This window comes from Numenius arquata, chromosome 14 (assembly GCF_964106895.1).
Source record: "Numenius arquata chromosome 14, bNumArq3.hap1.1, whole genome shotgun sequence".
NCBI lineage: Eukaryota > Metazoa > Chordata > Aves > Charadriiformes > Scolopacidae > Numenius > Numenius arquata.
Window position 1 is genome coordinate 15706862 of NC_133589.1, and position 21912 is coordinate 15728773.

A 21912-nucleotide genomic window follows, 5' to 3' on the forward strand; every position below is an offset into this window, starting at 1 on the left:
TTTAGGGCTATATATAGGACTCTAAACTTGAAATATTATAAGAAATTTTCTAAGATATCACAGAAACTCCCAACATGAATCTGGCAGACAACTGACAATCAAGACATTTTAAGTACCAAAGAATACCTAACTCTGGACACTGTTCAGAACTGCTACCTCTACATGTTCAGAAATGGAGGAAAAGGATGTGTGGCAGCTCAGGAAGAAGTAAAGAGTTTCAAAATTAAAATGTTGACTATTAATATACTTGATGTCAAATGTTCCCCCAAAACAGAGACAAACGAGAGTACAAAGTAAATATATATGCAGACAACATCAGTGATCTGAGTTTAGCAGATAAATTAGCTCCCCTTCCATTTTCAAGGATACACAGTACATATAGTCACACAGTAGGTACACAAAGGCAGTATTTTTCCACATCCTTTCACTTTGAAATAAGACTTTCAGTTTTTCCAGAAGGCAGTAACTACAAAACTTTCCTATCAAGTACTTTAGATGTGTGCCTAATGACAGTAAGGACAGAGCTCTCTACCAGGTTCTTCAAAGGTATCATCAACAGATCCACTTCTGAAAGTGGTCATCTACATATTCCAAGCTCTGATGGCTTATAATGTCTCTGTCCCAGAGGCCTCTCAAAATGCTTTGGGAGACTGTTGTTGTTTTGAATGCCAGTTTGGGGCATAAACAGCCTTAAGAGTGCCAGACAGGTTTAAGCTTTTCTGTATAAAAAAAGAAAGAAGCCTCTTAACATCAAAGAAATTAAGGATAGCCCTCAAACCAGTGTGAGCCCAATCCCAGATCAACTTCAAAGCTATATCATGTTACTCAAGTGATACTATAAAAAAGAATGATTAAAAAAATCACTTCCTAACAGGAGACAATATCTGATGACCATCCATCTCCAGACCTCTCAAGGTGGGACAATCAATAGGTTCTGGTGTGCACTGACACAGCACCAGAGGTGGGTTCACAGGAAGGCACCAGATTCGGCACCAAAATGCATCTGGAGAGACCTACTCATGCTTTGTACTAAGTTTCTCTGTAAAGTTGCACACGATCTTCCAAACAATAAAAGGCATATCAGAGCCAGGCCGAGGATTGCATCTTCAGTGAGAGGCAGCTCTAGAGATCATGTTGTTTATCAGTGGAAGTAACTGCTTAGGACCAAGGATACACAAACTCACAAGTGTTATAGTCTCTGCATGTCACAGATCTGGCACCGGAAACTGAAGGCACCTTGATGAATACATTTCAGAACTCACAAGACTGTGGAGGACTCTCACGTTCTATCACTAAGAGTGAAGGTGATGTCTTTGCCTTGACATGATGTACTCGAGTCTGGAGTTACTGTTTTTGCAACTAGCACTGAAAAAATCTAGCCCCAAAGTTCTTTGACCCATCAGGGTGAACCTGACATGTTCAATTACATTTGAACTGGATCAACGGAAAAAAGTGAGAGTGAGAACCTTTGCTCTTAGATTTTGGGGAGGCTGGCCTGAGACACCAGTTTGTGTGGGCACTGAAGGTACACCCCACAGAGAGTAAGGAAGGCTTAAGCACTGTGAAGAGGAACGATGCGAGTCTGAGGGCTCACCACTGCAAAGAAATGCCTTTGTTAGATATTTCTAGAAGTACAGTTCCCTGTCCTTGTTATTATGAGGTTTAAAAGACATATATATGCATATCAGAATCAAAAAGGTTTAAGGAAAACACTTTCAATGAAATGCCTAATCTCTGTCTTATTAGGCATAATATCCCATCAGGCACTACTTCCTTAGTTGAGAGCACCTGATGCTCTGCCAAGCATTTTTTATTTTTACAGCATAACACGTAGTACCTGGGAGGATGCAATTTAAGTGTTCTTCTTAAAAGTCTGCAAGGCTAATAAACAAACTAATAAATAAATACAATCCGTGATCTTCAGTAAGAGTATGTCTGTCCTCTAAATGATCAAAGATCACAGAATCTTCTTGCTTGGAAGGGACCTTTGAGATCATCGAGTCCAACCACAAAAAAAAAAAAAAAAACAACAAAACCACAAACCAACAAAAGACCAAACACCAAAAAACAAAACAAAAACAAGAATCACACAAAACAAACACCCCCAACCCCACACCACACCCACCCACAAACAGACACAACCCAACAATTTCGGGCACTAGAGCACGCCCTGAAGTGCCACGTCTACACATTTCTTAAATACCTCCAGGGATGGCAACTCCACCACCTCCCTGGGCAGGCCGTTCCAGTGCCTGACCACTCTCTCAGTAAAGTAATTCTTCCTAATATCTCATCTAATCCTCCCCTGCCCCAACTTCAGACCATTTCCTCTGGTCCTGTCATCATTCCCTTGGGAGAAGAGGCCAACACCCACCTCTCTACACCCTCCTTTCAGGTAGTTGTAGAGGGCAATGAGGTCCCCCCTCAAGTGGAAGTGTTTTAACCGTAGCAAAGTGGGTTTTCCACAAAGTAAATTTTTACATTAGTTTTCATTCTGTTGAAGATATTAGTTGCTTAGAGATTCTTTAATTTCTTGGCTTTTTTCTAATACACCCAAAACCTTTCCTGTACGGTCTGAAACGTACACAGACTGGAAATGCTGGTTTGACTTCCGAAGGAAGCTGCAGTTCAGTTATTGCATTCTAAGGCCATACTCCCTCTCCAGGTTGCATCTTCTCTGATGCAATCCCTTTCCAGCTTCAAGAGAGATTACAGTGCCACAAATCAAAGGAATATATTAATCCACAAAATATAAAAGCTCATTACTTAAGAATAATGGGATACAGAAATATATGAGAAATGCTGAGAATAACAGGTTTATAAAGGATTAATGAATATATTACTACATAATTTATAATTATCTAGAAAATCCAAGAGTCACTACTACTACTGCTGTTATCTGCAGCCTATGAAGGAAAACAGGTATTTATGACACCCAAAAGACAAATTTCAGGATAGAGTAAGAAAGATGTTTCAAATAAAAATATTTGTCTGGAAATAATACTCCATACTGAGTTTCAACTAAATTTCAAAATAACCCGTATTTGCCCTCTTCTATTCTCATTCACTCTGCAAGCAGAAAAGTATCACTAGCATGAAATAAGTTAGTCTATTAAAAAAATATAAATTCTAAGTCATTTAGTGTCCTCACCGCACTAAAATCCTAGTAATTTTCCCTAGAATCCTATCTCTGGAGGCCCATGGAGACGAAGGACATACAGTGAACGTGCAGCACAAATGAAATGATGGCTGTATGAGGGGCTATGGACATTTGGATCAGGATTTCACCCCAGTTACTGCCCTCTGTCCACTGTCTTCAGTACGAGCACCTACTTCTCGTCTTATCTCGCAGAAGAGCCATGAAATACTTTTATCACATCACACATTTTTCTTAATCCCTTCTTCAAAACTACCTACCTATGCATTCTTATTCTTTCATGATCCTTCCCTAGGTTAAAGGATAACAAGGGACAGGAGAAAATAAGTACGTTTCCTTCTTAAGTGTACTTAAATTCATATTAAGCAACTGGAAGAAGTTAGCAGTGAAGCTCCCACACCTTTAGATCACAAGAATTACTTAAGTTAATCAGCAGACATACTGTAAAAATGTAAAATTCCCTGTCCTTAAAGTTTTGTGATCTTGTTCTATGGTTATTATGATTATATTACAGTACATTAAAAAATGAATGTGTTCTCCCATCCAAGACAATACCACAGAGTTCATATGAAAGGAGGCAGAGCTAAGCTGCCTCCTTCCAGTTGCTCAGTTAATTGTCAGGCAAATTAATCAAAACCTGTCCTAAAACAAAATTATAACCAAATACCAACATCTTGGACAGGAAATCTGAATTTCTTAATTAAAAAAATGCATAAATTATTTATTATTATAAATAATGTTATGCATAACTTGTTATGCAAGTCAGGTTCAAAATGCAATCATGTTTCTAAACAAAAACCTAGTGATGGAATATTAAAGAATTATTATAATGAGAAATTGTCACATCCAGGACTAAGCTGTCTTACATTTAAGTTCTTATTGACCAAGCAGCACAAATTCCCTGGGTTGTCAGCATTTCGAATGTCCACATCATGAGGAGACACAAATATCTTTTCGTTGCATAAATCAAAGAATTCCACCTCGCTCAGGCCCACGTTTATTGGATTTCCCCAGTTAGAAAGAAGTTCCATGGTCACATAAATGGCATCACGTACTTCCACACTGGTTGTCATCTGGATTGAAATGAAATATGGTATAAACGTAAGTGGCAAAACAATAAAATGTGGAACAAAATAAATCCTGGTTAGTCAGAAGGAAAAAGCTTGCAAACTCAAGGCTATCTGGATGACATTCAGTCATTCAGGGTTCCACCAATTCTGCCCCACATGAACTAATAAATCTACGGCAGGGTAAGAGAATAGAACTTACCAGCCTCTTACAAAGCCTACAGATAAACCAGCTCTCTGTTCTTTGCCCGGTTCCTTCGTCATTCTGATGAAGGGTGATGAACCCTGCTATAGGTTTATTAGTTGACGTGGGGCAGAATCGGTGGAATACAGATTATTCAATGTACTTTGATTTCAGTAATACTGGGAAGCATCAGTTATGGTGCATATACCCACAAACCTTCTCTCTCAGCGTGGAATCTGCTTCAGGTTTGTCATCAGGCAGGAGTATGTCATTAGCACAGGCAGAATGGCTCTCGGGCTCCGGAAGGGCTTTCAGAAGCTGCTTCTGTTGTCTGAAACATACATATTCTTCTATGTGTTACTTGCTCATAATTCTTGTATTTTTAAGAAATAGTTTTGTTGGTGCAAAGGTGAAGAGATGAACCCACACACCCCATGGCAGAATCCCATGTACCCCCATCCTGAATGACAACTGTTGCAGCATCCCCTTTAGACACACCGAGTTTGGTTGAAACACCGAGCTCCACTTCTCAGCTGGTTCTGAGGCAGCCTGAGAAAGCAATATTCAGGAGATATAAGGACAAACAGAGGGAGATGGTTGGCAGTTCCCCAGTCACAGATACTGGCCCCAAGGCTGAAATCTTCTCCCTGATTTGCTACTACTTCCATGATGTCTCAGGTATCTAAAGGTTATCAGGTGTAGTGGTACTACACTACGTTGCACTGGAAAATACCTCCTCAGGAAAGGAAGCTAACCTTAAAGGAAATATATATATACCTGATTCCAAAAGGACAAATTCTCTCAACAGCTTTTGTCACTGCAGTCCGTGTCTGGCTTTTTTCTGGAGGTTCAGCCATCGCAGAAACAAGAGACGACACAGAAAATTTCTTCTAAGTAAGAAAAAGATGAACATGTTTTATTCATATCATTCTCCACATAATGAGTATCAGTCTGCAGCTCTGGAATAAATAAGAGTTTAGGCCCAGCTCTGGTCTCCGCTAAACTGTAACTCCATAATGAGTTAAAGCACACTTAACAGAACTGGTTTTAATTTGCAATGAAAGAGCTGAGCTTGATATTCTACGGAGAAGAAAATGAATGTAAAAGCATTCTCTGATTACTATTAAAAATATATACGTATATGTCTGAAATCTCATTGTATAATTTGGTAAGACTCAGAGTTGGCCAAAGCTTTGGCACAGGTCTGCCTAGACTTTCTCCTTCTCCAAAAAAGGATCATAGAGACTTTAAACCCCCCAAAAAGCTCAGGTTCATTAGAATAAAATCTTGATTTATTGTTTTAAATCTAGAACTCTCAGTAGTGACTATCTAAAAGAAAACAGAGGGAAAGTCCTGCGATTCTTACAATGTTATGGGCTCTTTCTCTGCCTGTACCCCACTTTGTAAGTGTACCCTGCTCCCTTTGATATTTTTCCTAAAAATGCGTTGGTAGCTTGTCAGAGACAGAACACCCAGCACAGTGAACAACCAGTCAGATGAGGAATGGCAGTCCTTCTTTTCTTAGGTCACTTCCATTTCTATAATTTTTGAAGAGTAGGAGAACTTTAAAATGCTTAGAAGTTAATTACTTTTTTAGTATTAAAAATGCTGCATTGTTATATATTTAAATATCAAAGGCCAAGTTCCACAATCCCTTAATTGCAAAGTTAAATTACTTCTGGAAGATCATTTAGGTCAGCTTTAAGACTGAGAACTCACAGTGGGTTTTTGAAAGTCCATCTCAACTGCCAGGGTAAAATTACATCTATTTTAAGTATTATTTCATTATTTTTCATTTAGGCACAACAATATTAAAATAAGCCCTAATATTAGCAGTAAGATACATTATGTGAGAATATTCAATGGAATTTGTTCTCTCAATCATATAAATAGCTATAAATATCTCAAAACTAAGAGGAATAAGATTGAAAAGTTGACATAGATGGTGAAATCATATGTAAAGTACTTACCTATAGTAAAAGAACATTTTCACCTTTGCTCCTAACCCAAACTCCCCAGAAACCTAGTGTTGGCTGAGTGATGGCAGTGGATACATATTCATCATAGCATCAACTCACAACTTCAGGGAGCAGCAGCTTCGCTTAAAGTAGTCAGCTGTCTCTCAGAATTCAAAAGAGTAACTCCAAGAATGTCTAGGCATCTCTCTTTTCCTTCCTATAAAAATGACTCTCCTAAACACCAAACTGGAAGCAGTCTTTGAGTCCACAAACACTGTCTGTGACAGTTTTCTAAATTTCAGTTTATGCTCAAATTTCTTTAAGTACTTTCTTTCTGTTAAGAGAACTGGATTATTGGTTATGCTCAAAGTTTAGCTAGGATTGTCAACACAAACCTCCTTATTCTTTAACTTAAGAAGAAATAATGGTTTGACCTGAATCAGAAGGGAATGGATTTTTGCAGATTTCCTTATGTATGAGCTTTTAATTGCTTTTAAACATGGTTGTTGGAGATAAGAGACGTACACCCATTGGTGCAGAAAACCCAGGCTAGCTCCTCCTCACTAAGAGCTAGCTAGTAGTCTCCAAAAGCAGAGCATGGATTAACAGGGAACAGCACCCATATTAATGAGTCCAGTAGAAAGGTAGGATTTATTGGTATGGAAATCACACATTATCTTTCTTAAGAAGCTTCCAGAGTGAAAATGGTTCAACTGGGCCTGCAGCTGTGCATTTGACTGTACAGACATATCATTTGCTTGGTCTATCAGTCATGCAGCGATCCCTGAAATCAAGAGAGTGCTGTAGGATGCTATCCTGAGGAAGCAGATTAAAGAAAACCACCCTATGGAAAAATAATACAAATTCAATTGCACTTAAGAGGCATCACCATTCATTCACACACAATCCCAACGTATAAGAGAGATTGTAATTCAAGGGGGGTTTGCTACTTGATCAAACAGCCCTCTCCTGTATTCTGTTGTACCTTTTGAGGGCTTGTGAAAACCGCCTGCCTTTGCAGATCTCTCTGCAAGACTTCATTTTCCATTTGCATTGCTTTAACTACAGCTGAAACCGAGAAATCAGGATCCTTCTCACACACGTTCTTTCGAGTTGCTGAAAGTGGTCTTTCTGGACGACTGAATGGTCCTGCCGCCAAAAGAAAGAAGGAACATTCATTCATTTGACTGGACATACAAGTATGGGACGTGACAACAGCAAACATCTGAAACATCCGATTCAGTTACTGACACGGGGCTTTGCTAGTAGTCTGTAACCATCCTAAGCGAGGCCGAATTGCTCCAATTTGTTTTTAAATTAAGATTCCAGGTCACATCTACTTTAGACAACACCTAAAACAGTATAGTAAGAGGAGGAATACTGACAAATGAGAAACATAATTTTTATGCTTTAAGATTTTTTTGTACTTGCTTTGTTCCAGAATTTAATAGAAACGCCTTGTAACAGTTCATTGAAAAAGAAGTATATATAATTTCAGCACACCAGAATTTTTCAATGTAACTGGGGTGTTCAGCTATTTTGGAGGAATCCCCAGAGACTTCTAGCAAAACAAGGGGAGTCAGGAGTTGCTACTTGCAAGACAAAATAAATGACCTTATCACTTAAGTAGTCATCAAAATGCCCATACGCATTCCAATCTTCCCAAACATCACGGAGAAACAGAAATGTCACAGCCTATAAACAGGTTTAAAAGAAAGGAAATAAAATTTAACAATAGAGGATGAGATTGAACTAAAACAGAAGCACAGTGGTTATATTCAAAGGAGAAGCACTGAAGGACTTCAAAAGTCAAGGGAAGAAAAGAGACCAAAGTTGTACAGACATTTAGATCAAGGGAAAATATTGAAGAACACGCTGCTATGAAAGCGTGCTCATACCGCTGCAGTGAGGTTTACTAAGCAGGAGAGTAAAATAGCAGTAGATGCTTGTGACATGAAGTCTACCTTGAAAAGACAGCAAGTTAAAACTGAACAGAGATTTGCCTGCATTCACACTCTTTAAGCCCTGTGCCGTCTGTGCTCATAAAAACTTTCAACAAGCATTAGTCATCTCTGCAAATACAGAGAACAGAATAAAGTCCTTTTTATTTTTCTGCACTATACCATCCTCCTGAAAATAAATTCATTTAAGGATTTAAAGTGGTAGATGGACAGAAACAGTTCTAACAAGCACTGTTATAACCTGAGAAAATGCTACACACATCTTTGGAAAGCCGTCAAAGCGAGCATCTGCTCAGACAGATGGTGGGTGAGGGTCTCAGTAGCTACAATAGGATTTATTCTGAAGCCAAAAAGAATTAGTTTCTTTTCCTCAATTTGGTTTGTTGCCAGTTAAGAAACTAATACTTTAACTTTTCAAAACCATTAGCTTTACTGCTTTCTTGGGACACATCGGGATATTGCTTTTTTGAAGAGCATCTTAACCACAGGGTATGCTAAGTCTCAAAACTCAGTTTGACTTGTTCAATTAAGGACTGTACTGAAATAGCAACTGCAGCCATGATTTCAGCCACTAGACTTGGGGTTTGGTTTGGGTTTTTCAGCCCAGGAAAGACCACACCTTAGCAGCAGATTTCTAGAATAAGCAGCAGTGCCTTCAAAATGGTGTTCTCCAGTCCAGGAAAACCATTTTCCAGTATGGTCCTAGATACTGGCATATCTGCCTGGCACTAGAGACCGATCTGCAGTGTTCAAGGTGTGATTCAAGTACAGTCCCAAGCAGCAGAGCTAGTTTTGCTGTGCTGTGGAAAACGATGCCTTTATTGCTATAAATGCATTGCATTAAAATCTTCCACCAAAGCATCAATTGCTGATTTTGAGAAGACACGTGTCTGTTAATAATATAGGGAACAGATCTCCAAAAGCAAAGTGGGAAACACAGAGCAAGAACAAGGACTGAAAGGGAGAGGAAAAAGCCTTACTCTGTGGAAGCCAAAAGAGAAGGAAGGCAGTAGATGTAGAAGAAGGTAGAAGATGTAGCAGAAGACTAAAGTATACAGGCTCTGGACTTTCCCGCAATTCTACTTAAGTCAAAATGCTAGAGGTGGTAAAAACAACAAAAAGCCTACCCACCACCCCACCAAAAAAAAGTACAACAGCTAAGAAAAATCACATAATGACAGATGTGTGCTGAAATTACAGCCGAACCAGAGAGGAAAAAATATGAAAACTCTCCTTATTGACATTAGATAATCTTATTTCTTACTAGAACAAACTCTTTCATGTCTTTCCTGCTGCAAGAACTCAGCAGAGAGCGGCCGAGTGATTTTATTTTTTACCACAACTGGTCTGACAGGAATGTACTTTTCAGCATTATCTTTTCTTTTTGCCGAGAGAACTCGTAGTGGCTTCACATCTGCAAGATAATAAGGGAACAGAAATAATCAACTTCAGAGCTATTTAGGAGCACCTAGCCAGGGAAAACTGATTGGGTCTTAACTGTTAAAATTTCGCTGCTTTAATTATGCTGGCAAAGTGACAACCGCCATCCTACCTCCCTTTCACTGATACTGTCCTATTGGTGTAGAAGTACATATAGAATGATAGAATCTATATGCATGGCTTGCACTGACTTTGTGAAACAAAATAAAATATATCATCATAAGGTACCAATATATCACATTAGTACCACCTGCCTTACTGTCAAGAAAAGCAAAAATAAAAATGAAGTCCCAAGTCACTTATTAACATCGTTATACCATTGAGACATCGGAGGCTTCCAAAGAAGACCTGACAAAAATAAGTGGCACAGAGCCAGACAGATTTGTTTTCTCAAATTAATAAATTTTTCATCAGAGATGAATAGCAGGTGCTATGACGACAGGTATCCAGCACCCAGGATGGGAAATAGAGGAAGCTGAGACTGGGAAAATTTGGCTGCCTGGGTTACTGCAAAAACAGTTCAAAAATATATTAAAATAATAATAATAATAATCTCTTGAGAAATCTCACAGACAGTTTGAGACAATCTTAGTTCAACTGTCGAGGCCTGATGGTGCAAATGGGTTAACCACAGCTATATCTTCGTCTCTGCAAAGAAAAAAACCAAAAACATTTCTTAACCTAGTACTAAGAGGATCAAGTCTTCCAAATCAGGAGATTAAAACAAGAAGTTTGCAGAAGAGCATGAAAACTCCTGAGAATATGGAGTAACCATTAACGATTAACCAGCAGCAATTCCCTTAAAAGTAATGATCTCCAAGGATTATTACAGTACTGTAGTAGTGCATAATACACAGAGACTTACTACTTTGATCCTGGTTGAACTCCAACACAGTAAGGGCACCAGAATCAAGGCTAGAGCATCTCCCAGCATCCTGATGTTCAGAAGCTTCTTTCTGCAATGATCTACCACTATGCAACTGGAGGCCTCCAAAGCTTGTGATTGTTTCCTCAGTGGGAGATGGCTCTGAAAACACATCCTCTTCAACAGAGTCATAATCATCACTAAGAGAGGTTTCTTCCACCCTTTTCTCTTCTACACTGAGTTGCAAGCTTCTTCTCAATTCCTGGTACAATTCAAAGAGATTTGTCAGAAAAGCTCAAACATGTATTTCAAAATAAACCAATGTGGCTGCCTCTTCCTCCCATAGGAGAAAGAAAAATCTTTTCATGAACTCAGAGCCATGATGCAGCTCAAAATATTCACATTCCTCTGTTGTGTCTTCACTCCTCTGATGAGGAGTAAAGAATTTTTCTTACAAAATCTTTACAAGATTTTTCTTGTAAGGAAAAATCATCACACAACTCCTTTGTTCCTTCTCATCAGTTCTGTAGGCCAAGGAATTTTTACGTGCAAACCCAATTTTTAGGAACGAGCTACAAACAGGAGGTAAGTAACGGAAAGGGCAAGGGAATATATTTTCACAGTCTCACACAGTTAGGTTTGCTATCTGAAGACAAGCTGCAATCCAGATTTTCCAAATGCCTTCACAAGACTGCAAAGCTAACAGAATACCAACTTCTTTATAAGCAATTAGATAGATAATAGTCCTGTCTTGTAAACATCTGTACTTCAGAAACAGTAGAAAAGAGTTGTGGTCTAATGGACTAAGCTTCCAGTTTGTACAGATCTTTTTAAGTGGACACACTGTAGCAGGATTTTATATAAAAACTAATCTATTTTGAAATTTACTGTGGACAGAACTGCCCTGCCTCTCTCAGCATGTGCCATAAACAGCATAGATTATGCTGGAGAGCCTTGTGTTTTTACAAATGCAAAAAGAAAAGACCTTGCCTATCTTAAATGCTCTTTTTTTTCCTACTTCGTTGGTATTAGAGTTTTGAGATAAGGATAGGTAAGCAAACTGTACGCGTGAAATGAAAACCTGAAGCTATCTTAGGTACAAACGAACTGTGACAGCGTATGTGCAGTTTGCAAATGAAAGCTTCAAACTGCTCTTCTGCTACAGATTACACTCATTAGGAAATCCATGTTGACAGAAACATATTACAAAGAGCAGGCAAACTTAGGTTAAAAAGAAGGTCTATAAGCAACCTGAGGCTTGATATTGAGCATGTCTTTACAACAGTCAAGACTAATATTTCTAGCCATCTGACAGGGAATCGTACAGGCTTTCTTTTAGTTTGAAACCTCATTTTAACAAGACATTCAAGAAAACAAATTATAGCTTCAGGAAGAAAAGTGCGGTATTGGTTTAAAATTATTAGCTTACTACTTACACATAAATGATTATAAATATCCATCTCTGTAAAAAAGTTACTGGTTTGTAGAGTAAAAACAAATCATAGTCTCAAAAGCAATACAGGAAAGGTAGAAAGATGCAAGCTCAGAAATACGCTTGGGAAGTTTGTCTGATGTCAGTGGTGAGAACTGAAAACAAATTCATATGTAGACACTACTCCACTACCCAGAAGAGCTTTACTGATGTCATTAATTGGTTAGGCAGAAAAATATTCATACTTTTTTGTTCATTTATTCATTTTTTTAATGACAGGACATTTGTGAAGTGTGCTAGAACAAACTGCGATTAGTGACCAAATGGAAAGCTGAACTGCCAAAGGAGTCAATACAATAACAACCCTTGACAGAAAACAACTGTATTGATTATAATATTTTTAAAACTTTACTCTGACTTCTGTTAGGTAAAACAATGACATGCAGCAATTTTAGCAGGATAATTCAAAAATTAACCTAAACTCAGAAAAAGTTGTTGCTTAAGCTTTCTCTAACCTGACAGCCAAGAGAAACGTTCATGTGGACACCCATTAAGTGAACTGAGTCTCCTTGCATGAAATACCCTGGTTCTATCCAGCACAGACCTCTTTGAATTAGGACTGAACACGTTACAGCATTGTTGACTGAGATAAGATCTGCAAAGTAGTTTTTCTTCTCATTTTTTCCTTCCTTGTGTCACGTCTCATCAATGTGAAATCCTCTAGTGAAAGAAACACTACATACTGGGTCTGCATGCTCTAGTCAGGGCTGATACCTGGGCCTGTTTACATTTCAATTGACACCACCATGAACAATAATAGAAGGCAACCACCAATTGTACCTGGGTGCAAGGGAGAGGATCATCACCGTTCGTCTCCACGCTCAAGCTTTCATAAGGTTCAAAATCCTCAGAGTAGTCAAGAGGAGGTTTAATGCAGAGTTTAGCGCCCCGTTCTGTTTTAATCTCCACAGTTTTCTGTTAAAAGAAGCATTCAAAGAAATTAGACATCTTTTGTGCTATCAGCTGTACAAAAAGAATAATCAGCACATTTTACACACCAATATCTAGATCAAGCAACCTTTTTCCCTTCTGTTCCATAGCAGGTTTCTGTCCTCTCTGAGCTCACCTTTGGGCACCTGCATTCTGGTTTAACTGCTCAAGTCAAACTCCCCACCTGCTGCTGTGATCCCCAGAGTGGGTGAGGCCCAGCATGCATCAGGTGTTTGGCATCAAAGTGAGTGGGTTCACCCCCTCACCTCACCAGGGAAGTGAAAAAAAACAGTAGTAGGAGGGATACAACAATCAACAAAACAGCTGAAGTGCAATCACTTAAAGCCCAGGCAAGAAGTGCTGGTGGAACAACCTTATGGCAAAAGCTCTCAAGCTTCTGGGGAATCAGCATCCCCTGAAATGCATCTGTGAAATTCATTTACATAAACAGAGAACACATGGGGAACAAACACGAGGAGTTAGAAGCTTGTATCTCGTTACAAGGCTATGACCTCACCGAGATTGCAGAGATATGGTGGGATAGCTCACCAAACTGGAGTGCGGCAATATATAGATACAGGCACAGGCTCTTTAAGAAAGACAGGCTGAGAAGGTGAGAAGGAATTGTCGTCCCTTATGTGGGTCACTCATTACTTAATTATCTGGTGTTCATGCACTCCTCTGCCATTTTGGAAGCACCAGGAGCAGAGATGTCCCAGATAGAATATCCTAAGGCAACCTGGCTTTGGATAGAGGGTGTTCTTTCAATGAGTCTATCTTCAGGCCTCATAGCACACCTCAGCACAGCCTAAGTTGGACAGTTTTGAACATGAATTTCTAGGTCCTCTAGCCAAAAAACCCACAGGGAAAAATTACCAGGGAAGTAAACTGCTGTCTGGCACAACCTTAATCTTATTCAGTGGTTGCACATTTCCTTAGCTAAATAATTCCAGTTTTTTATTAAGATACTATAAATCTGCTACCCTCCCATCCAATTGGATAAAAGATTTTAGGTATCATTCTAAGGTAGTCTTAAGTAGTAGCTTGTTTTAAGCAGTACAGCTACCTACATTTGGCTAACTTTCCAATCCAGGCAAGAGGAGATACCTCCTCCTTCATCTGGCTCTTGTGATCAGAATGAGGTGGGTTATGACGAGCCACACATTTGGCAAATTTAGCAAACAAGTTGTGACAGGCCAGTACGTAAGCAGTGATTTACTGAGAGAAATAACAGCTGAGAACATTAATTCAACTAAGCAGGAAGGAGAAGAAATAAAGTAATGCAGCCTTAAAACTTGGATGTGCAATATTTGCTGAAAGAAACAAAAAGAGAACCTGCATGACATGATCCACAGTGACACAGACACCTGATCCCCAGTCACTCAAGCACAGACTGGACATCCAGCCAGGGCAATTCCTAGTCAAGTAGGGTAATTATTTGGGTGACATGTCTCAGTTGCTCAGAATTCACATTTGTTCTGTTAATTAAGTCATACTCCTTGACAAGGGTAAGTCAGATCCTTCTTTAGGCCAGGAGAAAAAAAAAAGTCATTGAGGTTTCTCCAGTGAACCCACAACTATGCAGCTAATGGCTCCAAATTTCTTATAGGCCAGATTATTTTTATTATCTATATGCATTTTCCTCTCTTCTGATCTATGAGAATCTGTCACAGATTATAACTCAAGCTATAAAAATTACACGTCTGTGTCCCTTAATTCTATTGCAGGGTGGAGGAAAGCAGTGACAGGCAGGGCTGTATCTCCAAAATGAGATTTTCCATGCTTTGCACTGGATAAGCTCCCTAGGCTTCCCATCAAAGATGTCAAGCAACAGCTATTCTGCTGGAGGACAGACTGAGCCAATCATGTCAAGGCTACAAAAGTTTCCGTGATGGATGTCACTGAATCTGGACCCTTTCAATGAGATTTGCCTCTTCAGGCTTCAAAGCAGACAAGAAATTGGTCAGGGTATCATTTCACATCGTCACTCAGTGCCCAGACCAAATCAAGACTCAGATTCTATGAGAGTCCCAGCTGCCCACTGTCTACTAGTTGCAACCAATTTGCCTTAAAATTACTTACGATCTAAGAATTAGTACAATGATGCATTCATTCTAACTGTTTCTTACCTGAAGCCAAGCTCTGCGTTGCATCTTGCTTGGTGCAGTCTGTGTGCTGCATTCTTGCAACTCACTCTCTTCTAGCTGGGCTGCTTTTTCAGAACAGAGAGACGAGAATTAGAAGACAGAAAATAGAAGTACAGTATTTGACAATATACACCTCAGTTTGCTTTTTTTTTTTTTCTCCTCTCCCCGGATGAGGACAGAAGAGAAAGTCTTTGACATGTGAATGGTATCAAAGGCATTCCACTTGAGATACTGGCTAGTTGTGTATTAGTAGCAGGAGTTTTGAACCTCTTTGGGGACAGTCATCATCATGTGTATTCAAGAGAATAAATTTTTCTAAAGTACATTAGCTTAACTGCAAGTGAAGCTCCACATTCATTGATATGAAAGTATAGATATATGTTCTAGGGTAGGGGCACACATCATTCTAACTCCTAACAAGCAGGCTGCCTTAGGAAGCCAGCTGAGCTCAGAACCCATAGTACTGGAGGCAGACTCTGATAGACAGGGTCCCGATGAACAACAGGTGATATGCTGGGTTTACAAAAGAATTATGTGTATTTACTCTCAAACCAAGGAACCATAAGGTATTGGCAGATTAAACTGAATGTATTAGGTATTTAACATACTGTGCAGAGAAGGATTCTTCATGTACAAGTCATAGATAAAAGACAAACAATCATTTTCCTTCATTTCTAAGGCAAGGAAGAGTTGGTTCCTGAACTTCTGTAAAAATTCTGTGTATGGTCAAGCAGAACTATGGGTTCCTGTGCTGGAAATGGTCCCAAATTACAGTGGGACAGTGAATTTTTGAGAAGGTGCTTTGATTGAGACAAAGAGACAAACATCTTGCAGGTCGCATCAGCATCCTTAATGTAGCAAGGACATCACCAACACTCTCAATAGCATCCTAAATAAAAGCATCTCATTTCCCATGTCCAAGACAGATTTACAGCTTCCATTTCTTCTCAGTGGAGAAAAACAGCTGATGCAAAACCTTTTTTCTGTAAGCCATAATTTAATGGTCACCCTAAGCCAACAGAAACCGGCACTACCAATAAAAGAAGCAGTCGTCCTACAAAGGTCACAGAATCACAGAAAGATTTAGTTTGGAAGGAATCCCTGGAGGTCACCTAGTCCAGCTTCCATTCAAAGCAGGGTTTACCTCAAAATTAGATCAGGTTGCTCATTACGGCTCTCAATACCACATTTTCTTTTTTGGGTTGGACAACACCACATGCACCTGTGCAGTGAACTGTTCAGAGAATTGTTATGGGCAAGTTTTAACCGAGGAAAAACAAAAAAGGAAGATTACTTTTAATTGCAGTCACTTGTGCAATCTGGTTCACCATGAGATTGCAAAATGCTGGTACAAGTGGGTAGGAGAGGACACAGGGTAGGACCGTTCTTGGGCGAAGAGTGCACGGTTATATCAATTTAGAGTGATCATAAAATTAGAGAGCAAGAAGAACCAGATGTTGTTCTTGCTTCAGCACAGTGTCTTTTAGGCCTGAAACAGGACTAAGAGTGGAGGGGAAAAAGAATGGACTGCTCCAAGGAAAAAAAAAACAGCCCTTCCACCTAGAGCTCCTGCTAGTCCATTCTGCTATTCCTAAATAACTCCAGAAATACTTTGCAGTCATTAGCATTGGTGCTGATTGCTACGGGGCTCTTCCGGCACTGAGGGTGAACTGTCCCAAGATTACAATCCTGGAAGTGTGGTCTGATTCAGTTACTGCTTTGGGGCAGAACTGGAAGCATCTTTCACTTCCTAAGAAATCCATCTCTTCTAAGCAACTGCCCAGAATGTCACTCGTGTGTGCTATAAATGTAAGTAGGGAAAGGGGACAGGCACTCACGCTACCACTGCTGAGTATTTGGTTCTCAGAATTGTTTGAGTGGTTTGTGATTGGATTTATGCGACCAGGTCTCTCTAAACCAGGAAAAATAGTAGTTCAAATCCCAGGCAGAAGCTGATGGAGCTGAGCTAGTTGTCTGTGCTACAAACGTTACTTCAGAACAAAAACTTCCTTCTCACAGCATGGATGGGATGTGAATATCAACGACTACTTGTTTCAGCACACAAAATAGATCCACTGGTGTCATTCCCTCGAAGACTTGAGCTGACCGTGCCTATTCTAGCAGCCAAAAACTAAGTAGCACACCACCAATATATTTGTCATAATCAAAGGAGATGCCGTGCTGGCCTTAAGCCACGTCTTTGTGACCACGCTGACATTCACTGAAGTACATACACGGTTGTGAAACTACGTCTGGGTTCTGCACCCTAAGAAATGACAGTTTACCTAGAGAGTATACCTAGAGTATACCAGCTTCACCGCCTTATAAGTCCATCATTTACTTTAAATTCATTTTCCAAGCCTAAGTGTTAAAAGTTTATCAATCACTATTATCATTAATTACTCCTAGGGTACACAGACAAAGAAAATAGTCCAGACAAAAAGATTTACGATGACACTTTCAGGAACCACAAAGAGGGATTTGTGCCCATTCTGCATTATTAAGTATCACACAATCCTAATTTTTCAGTGAAGACCAATCCCATAGATGGATGCTTTAGAAGTAATAAATGATGTAATAACTCTCATGGGAGATGGATAGGGAAGAAAATTCAGTGCTGTATCTCAGCTAGAAATCCTTTCTGTAAGTAAAATCATATTCAATCATTGAGAGGAAATGCCTAGAAATGAAACAGACCACAAAATTGCTAGGGTACTACCCCCAGGCAAGAAGCTTATACAGATCACCAATGACTCCCACTCTGGACTCCAGTGGTAAAATCAAATGGAAGAAGAAAAATGACAGGATGATGATTCAGTCAGTATCTTTCACTGCAGTTACACATTTAAAATAACAGCATCAGAAAGCTAAGAAACAGCAAAACACTGAGTTCTCTTCTGCAGAAATAACACTACTGTCTCCGAGTTGATGGAGCTGAGGGAAGGAACAGAGACTGCCACTGGATTCTTCAAGTGTCCCTAAGACAAGCTGGAGTGTTCTATCCTAACTGAATCAAATGGCATTAAGCAACCATAAAAATAAACACCTCCGGTAAAGCTTAGAGATAACAGCTGCACAACAAACTTTTCGAGGAAATTTCTCTTGACAGAGTTCTGTTACAGCTGCTGCCACAATATCCCTGTACAATGTTGGGACCAAAAAGTCAAAGACGTTGCTTTACACCCTCTTTAGCTACCTAAAGGTATGTCATCCCAGGGTGACAGAGAACACAATTTCCTTCTTTTTCCAATATCCAAGAACACGAGCTTTTTTGCCTCCTTACACACAAGTTTTTACTTTCATATAGAACAGTGAAGGTAGGTGACCAGCTGATTCCCCACCACCATCCCATATAACCTGCAAGAAATTATACAGCAGACAGCTAAGCCTGAACACACTTAAATTTGAAAACAAATAGTGTGTACCCAGTGTAGCAGGAAAACAGAGACAAAAGAGATCAAAGTTAGAGTCAAGGTTACTGAAAGAAAAGTTAGTTTCTGGAATTGTTGAGATTAATACACTTCAATCATAATAAATTCTAATATTAAGTAACCTTTTAAACTCTTTGTCTTCATTTTTAAGTGAAAAACTATCTACACAGCAAGAGATTAAAAAGATAAACTCTAAGAGACAGGTTGTAGGAAGCATGAGGATAACAGACTAAGGTTGGTAAAGTGCTTTACACAGGGATTTAGTGAAATCAACTTTATTTTCATTATGCTAAATAGATTAGAAGGCCAGTAAGCTCACACTTTATACCTTCATACATGCAAAATTATTCCTGTCACTACATTGCTCTCTATGACTGACAGAATTAAATTAGAAATAAACCACACATTTTTAAATAAAGCCAGATAATCACTTGCAGAAAATGGAAAAAAATTCTTTACTTAAAATATTTAAATAAAGATTAGCTGTCTTTTTAAGATGACTATTACAACTTAAGCATAATTTATGACCTTAATGCAGCTATTACTGGATATAATTTGATTATAGTCTGTCATAAAACATCATTTGTCTACAGGACACCAGACTTAGATACCATTAAAGTTCATCAGATTTTTAAAGCCTATTAACTGTGTTATGTATCAGACAAAGGTATATCGTTATTTTACACTGATAATTTATGTACATTTCTAATCTTCTAGTTTTAGTTATAACTGTTTAACAGATGGAGAGGCGAGGAAATTAAACTTTGGAATTAGTTAGGGATCAACTAAGAAATTGATGGGCTGTTGCAGAGACCATTTCTTACATACCACCAGCTTAATTAGTCTGGTGAGAGAATCCCATGGAATTTCATTCCACCGAGCTCAAATGCTGCTGTCTCCTTATCACAGCCCGACCAGTAACCTCACCCACTGACTTAACTCTCAGGAGTAAATGTTTAAAATAGTTCTAGACTAGAACCTGTGTAAAATTCTCACATAACTCACCATTTGTCCTGGTGATCTTTGTCTCATTCTTAAGGGAGCCACGTGAATTGATTTTTTTGCGGTAATTTCTCAACTCTGAATTAGCTCCATTCAGATACAGAGAAAATCCTTGTTCTAACTGCTCCAGTTTGATTTGTATGGGATCCTTTCTTTTTAAACGTCTCAGTAGCCTGAAGTAGAAAGGATAATAATTTGTCATTACACAGAGCATATACAGATGTCAGATTAGCGATAAAGACAAAGACACACAATGACACAAAGCTAAAAAACATGCTCATAGTTCAAACAACAATTTCAGAATCTAGCTTCCAGGACCTGTTCCCGTTCTGTAATGCTGGTATGAGCACCCGCACACCGTGACAAGAAATTTCACCAAGCCTCTCCCTTCTGAGGTTTTTATCTTGTTCTCTCTCATTTCACACTATTTTTTCTGTTTGGTATTTAGTATATTTAAACATTCTTCTTGAGAATATTTAAGAGTTTTACTTAGAATACCAAAAAACTTAAAAACGATTGAGCTTTTGTCAAGAAAAAAAATAAGAAAGAAAAAAGATTATTTGTGTTTTGAAACTTGAGGGGAGAAACCCCCAATCAATGATGCAGTTAGAGATACCAGAAACTTAAAGTCCGGGTAAAATAATAGTAAAACAAATGCCCTTCCCCAGGCTCAATTTCAGTGAAACACCTACCCTCCCTCTTCCAAGTCTTGCCTGCCCTCCCGTCACCATGGGTTATGCTCAGTCCATCCTAACTCCTTTGGTGAGGTGACATTCAGGCCAGGAGGTTGGGGCCACGTGGGTGACAATTTCCACCTGCCCCTGCACGCTACTTCCTGGTTTCCCTCTGACTCCAGGGTGGGTCAATCCATAGGCCAAAGTCCCCCAGGGGTGTATCATTAAGTAATTTGTTTTAATCTTTTTCTAAAGCTGCTTTAGGAGAATACATATGAAAGAAACCTGTGTTCACAAAAATTGGCTGTTCTTCTAACAGAATTGTTGCTGTTGCAGGTTTTTTTTTGGTGTTTTCACCAAACCATTTAGTTTGTTATAGAATTTGAGTAAAAATCTTATGGCTTGTAGTGAAGGAGGGGATCCAGCAAGAAAGTTCTGCAAGCCCTTTTGAATTAACCTATGAAATTCATCTGTCTAGGGCACAATGACAGGAAGGTTCATATGAACAAAGATTAAAAGAAATATTTTGAATTTGTTTGAAAGATATTGAAGTTGTCCTCACCTCCCACCTTCACAGAATCTGACTTTGCACATTTAACTTTACCAATTTTTGCATGCAATTTTCTGTATTTTTGACAACGTAAAAATTTTGCCTCATAAAAACATCCTCACACAGTGTGAGCTTCCAATTATTTTGAATCTAGAACCTCTTGCTCTATAAACAAAAATCTCCCCTATAACCCATGGAAATAATTACTATTTTATTAATAAATTTACCTATACTTTCAAGTGTGCTGAAGAAATATTGTAATCTGCTCTAGAAATAAGAACTTTGATGTATTTGGCAAACAGAAGACAAGAGAATCACCTGAATGCTTTAAGACACAGCGACTCGGACTTTGCATTACATGTTTAAAAACCACGTTTTAGTTGGTTTGGTCTGGTTTTTAAACTAATATTCACAACTGCTGAGATTAGATACTATATGAGATAGTAAATAACAGATATTACATACTCAATGGTGGTAACAATTCTGTATCTTACCGGTTTCTTTGCTGAAGGGATATTAAGTATTCATCATGTTTTTCATCAAAGTCAGTCACCATATCCCTAATATATAGCTGAAATTAGAACATAATTGTCACTCTGAAGTATAGAAATGATTTATTATAGAGTCCTACTGGTTTGTACCCTAAATAGACAAGAATGCTATAAACTGAAAAAAGTTCCTCCTTCAACAAAGCATAAAACTGTCAGCATAGTAAACAAAGTTCCTGAAGAACAGAGGAAACGTTACTTGTTTTCCTTCTTTTTCAGAACCCTTCACAATCTACTGAAGAGGCTAAGAATACTAAAAACGGAAGGGATATGCCACAGTGAGTTTATTCTCCAAGAACTGAACAAGCAAGTCGATTTTGGGGCACAGGCTGAAAGGGCCACACCCAAAGCCCAGCTGTAGGAGAGTTTTCCTGAACTGCTCTTGCTCATCCGGTCAGGTAATTCTCGCACTTATTCGCTGCAGAGGTTGTACAGGTTGAAAGTGTTTAATTAAAGATTTTACCTTGCTTGCTTTTCAGGAAATATGAACTTTTCCAGCAATTCCC

General features: G+C 38.9%; 1 protein-coding gene across 1 annotated transcript in view; it reads right to left on the minus strand.

The window, feature by feature from the left end:
* Positions 1–21423, minus strand: part of KATNIP (katanin interacting protein) — a 55578-nt gene extending 34155 nt beyond the window's left edge. Inside the window, exons 1-10 of the mRNA XM_074158447.1 lie at positions 21353–21423; positions 19638–19807; positions 15184–15266; positions 12905–13039; positions 10633–10894; positions 9592–9741; positions 7352–7515; positions 5186–5298; positions 4625–4739; positions 4024–4230 (exon numbers count right to left, since the gene is read on the minus strand). Of these exons, the coding sequence (XP_074014548.1) occupies positions 4024–4230; positions 4625–4739; positions 5186–5298; positions 7352–7515; positions 9592–9741; positions 10633–10894; positions 12905–13039; positions 15184–15266; positions 19638–19807; positions 21353–21414 (1461 nt within the window). The 5' untranslated portion in view covers positions 21415–21423. The remainder of the gene's footprint in view (positions 1–4023; positions 4231–4624; positions 4740–5185; positions 5299–7351; positions 7516–9591; positions 9742–10632; positions 10895–12904; positions 13040–15183; positions 15267–19637; positions 19808–21352) is intronic.
* Positions 21424–21912: the final 489 nt, after the last annotated feature.